This window comes from Cebus imitator, unplaced genomic scaffold (genome assembly GCF_001604975.1).
Source record: "Cebus imitator isolate Cc_AM_T3 unplaced genomic scaffold, Cebus_imitator-1.0 Scaffold82, whole genome shotgun sequence".
In the NCBI taxonomy this organism is placed as follows: domain Eukaryota; kingdom Metazoa; phylum Chordata; class Mammalia; order Primates; family Cebidae; genus Cebus; species Cebus imitator.
The window spans coordinates 3,248,138-3,250,649 of record NW_016107397.1 but is presented as its reverse complement, the minus strand read 5'-3'; the positions used below and the strand labels follow the sequence as shown (position 1 = coordinate 3,250,649).

The 2,512-nt window shown below is 53.9% G+C and overlaps 1 protein-coding gene across 2 annotated transcripts in view; it reads left to right on the top strand.

Annotated features, from left to right (window-relative positions):
- MUC17 (mucin 17, cell surface associated) overlaps positions 1 to 2,512 on the top strand; it is a 24,013-nt gene that overhangs the window by 13,460 nt on the left and 8,041 nt on the right. For both annotated transcript variants that reach the window (XM_037740286.1, XM_037740285.1), the window contains 3 exons: positions 112 to 300; positions 722 to 849; positions 1,184 to 1,242. In XM_037740286.1, coding sequence (XP_037596214.1) covers positions 112 to 300; positions 722 to 849; positions 1,184 to 1,242 — 376 coding nt within the window. The remainder of the gene's footprint in view (positions 1 to 111; positions 301 to 721; positions 850 to 1,183; positions 1,243 to 2,512) is intronic.

Genomic DNA, 2,512 nt, shown 5'->3' with positions numbered 1-2,512 from the left:
AAAAAAAAAAAAAACAAAAAAAACAAATGAGGCGGTGTCTGTGCAAACGCATCATCAGCTGTAAAGTGCAGTGCTCAACATGTAACCACAGTAGATCCCTGTTCCTTTCAGCGCAGTGCTTCAATGGAGGAAAGTGGACAGGAGACTCCTGTGAGTGCCTCTCTGGCTATAACGGAGATCGGTGCCAGTACTCGGCCGTTGTCTGCAAGAACGGAGGCTCCTGGGATGGGCTCAAGTGTCAGTGTCTGTCCCCCTACATTGGGGAGCTCTGTGAGGAGGTGTCCAACATCCTTGACATAAGTAAGTGCAACCCCAGGCCCTCCCCCCAACCCCTCCCTGTGCCCTGGGACCTGGCCTCCACATAGGCACCAGTTCCTGCCCCACCTTGATGTGAGGGAGGGAGGGAAGGAGGGAAGGAGGGAGGGAGGGAAAGAGGGAAGGAAGGGAAGGAGGGAAGGAGGGAAGGAAGGAGGGAGGGAAGGAAGGAGGGAGGGAAGGAAGGAGGGAGGGAGGGGAAGAAGGAAGGAAGGAAAGAAGGAAGGAAGGAGGGAAGGAAGGAAGGGGAAATGAATAAAACAAGAAGGTGTATTTTTGACACAAATTTGGCACAGAATTTTACCATAAAGTACAATGGAGGTCACTCCCTCCACCCAGGCTGCGGGGCAGATCCTCTGAGTAGGAAACTCAGGGATGCTTAGCTCAGTAAGCCTACCCTCCTCAGCGCCACCACAGACAGTCTCCGCCCAAATGGAAATGACTGTGACAGTGACCAGTGTGAAGTTCTCCGATGAGCTGAATGACCACTCTTCCGAGGAATTCAAGAATTTCAACAAGACATTCACGGAAGAGGTAAGTCTGGGAGAGCAAGGCCCCATGGCCACTCCGTTCCCCCAGAGCAGAGTCTGTAGGGTTAAGGAGGCAGCTGGGGGCTATTCCCTTGTTAGATGCACAGGAGTTTTCTCCAGCTCCCATGTCCTCAGGGCTTGCCAGTGGAGGAGGGAAAAGATGAGGCCAGGTTTTATCTGGGGTCTGCAGGGGGCCCTGGGCGGAGCAGGTCTCTGGAAAGGGACCACTGCACGTGGCAAGTCTGCTGTGATGCCCTAGGACAGGTCCTGTGCCCTGATGTCCCACGGAAAGGCCCCATGGGTCCGCTGGGATGACACAGTGGCCCCTTGCCTTTCAGATGAACCGTGTGTATGCCGATATCCCTGAGTATGCCGGGGTGAACATCACAAAGCTACGGTGAGTGTCTGGGCCGTGGGCAGAGGGTCTGTGGCATGGAAGCAGCAGTCACAATTATAAAGGCAATTGGAATGGTGCCCCTGCATTACTGTGCTCGGCTCTCACAGAATACCACCGACAGGGTGGCTTAAACAACAGAAGTCTGTTTCTCCCAGTTCTGGAGGCTGGAGGTCCAAGACGAAGGTGTGGGTGGGTGGTTTCTCTGGAGGCCTCTCTCCTTGGCTCGTGGATGGCCACCTTCTTGCTGTGTCTTTGCATGGCCTTTCCCCTGTGCACACCTCCCTGCTGCCTCTGCATATCCAAATTTCCCCTTCTTATAAGGACACCAGTCAGACTGGATGGGGCCTACACTAATGGCCTCATTTTAACTTAATCACCTCTGTAAAGCCCCTATCTCCAAATATAGTCACCTTCTGAGCTTCTGGGGGTTAGGGCTTCAATATATCAATGTAGGTGGCACCAGGTACAATGGCTCACATCTGTAATCCCAGCACTTTCGGAGGCCGAGGTGGAAGGATCATTTGAGGCCAGGAGTTCGAGAACAGCCTGAACAATGGAGCAAGACCTTGTCTCTCCAAAAAATACCAAAATTAGCAGGGCACGGTGGCGTGCACCTGGAGACATAGCTACTCAGGAGGCTGAGGCGGGAGGATCACCTGAGCCCAGGAGTCAGAGGCTAGAGTATGCCAGGATGGCACCACTGCACTCCAGCCTGGGCAGCAGAGCAAGACTCTGTGTCTGCAGCAAAAAACCCCAAAACCTCAAGGATGGCCTCTTCTGTAGTTCCAATCCTCCATCCGTCTTCATCACTGAAGCTTCCCTAAGACTTCCTGGAGCCTCCCTTTGTAGAAAGTTCTCTTAGGCACAGGCTGCTGGGAGAAGTCCTGTAGCAAGAGACCCAGTGCAGTGCCTAGGACAGAGCCATCACCTCAACTGTCCTGCCCCCAGCTCTGCCTTCCCTTGGGACCAGAGAGCGTGAAGCCAGCCGGGCGCAGTGGCTCACGCTTGTAATCCCAGCACTTCGGGAGGCTGCGGTGGGTGGATCACCTGAGGAAAGGGGTTTGAGACCAGCCTGAACAATATGATGAAACCCCCTCTCTACTAAAATTACAAAAATTAGCCAGGTGTGGTGGCAATTGCCTGTAGTCCCAGCTACTCAGGAGACTGAGGCAGGAGAATCACTTGAACCTGGGAGGCGGAGGTTGCAGTGAGCTGAGATTGCGCCACTGCACTCCAGCCTGGGTCACAGAGCAAGACTCTGTCTCAAAAA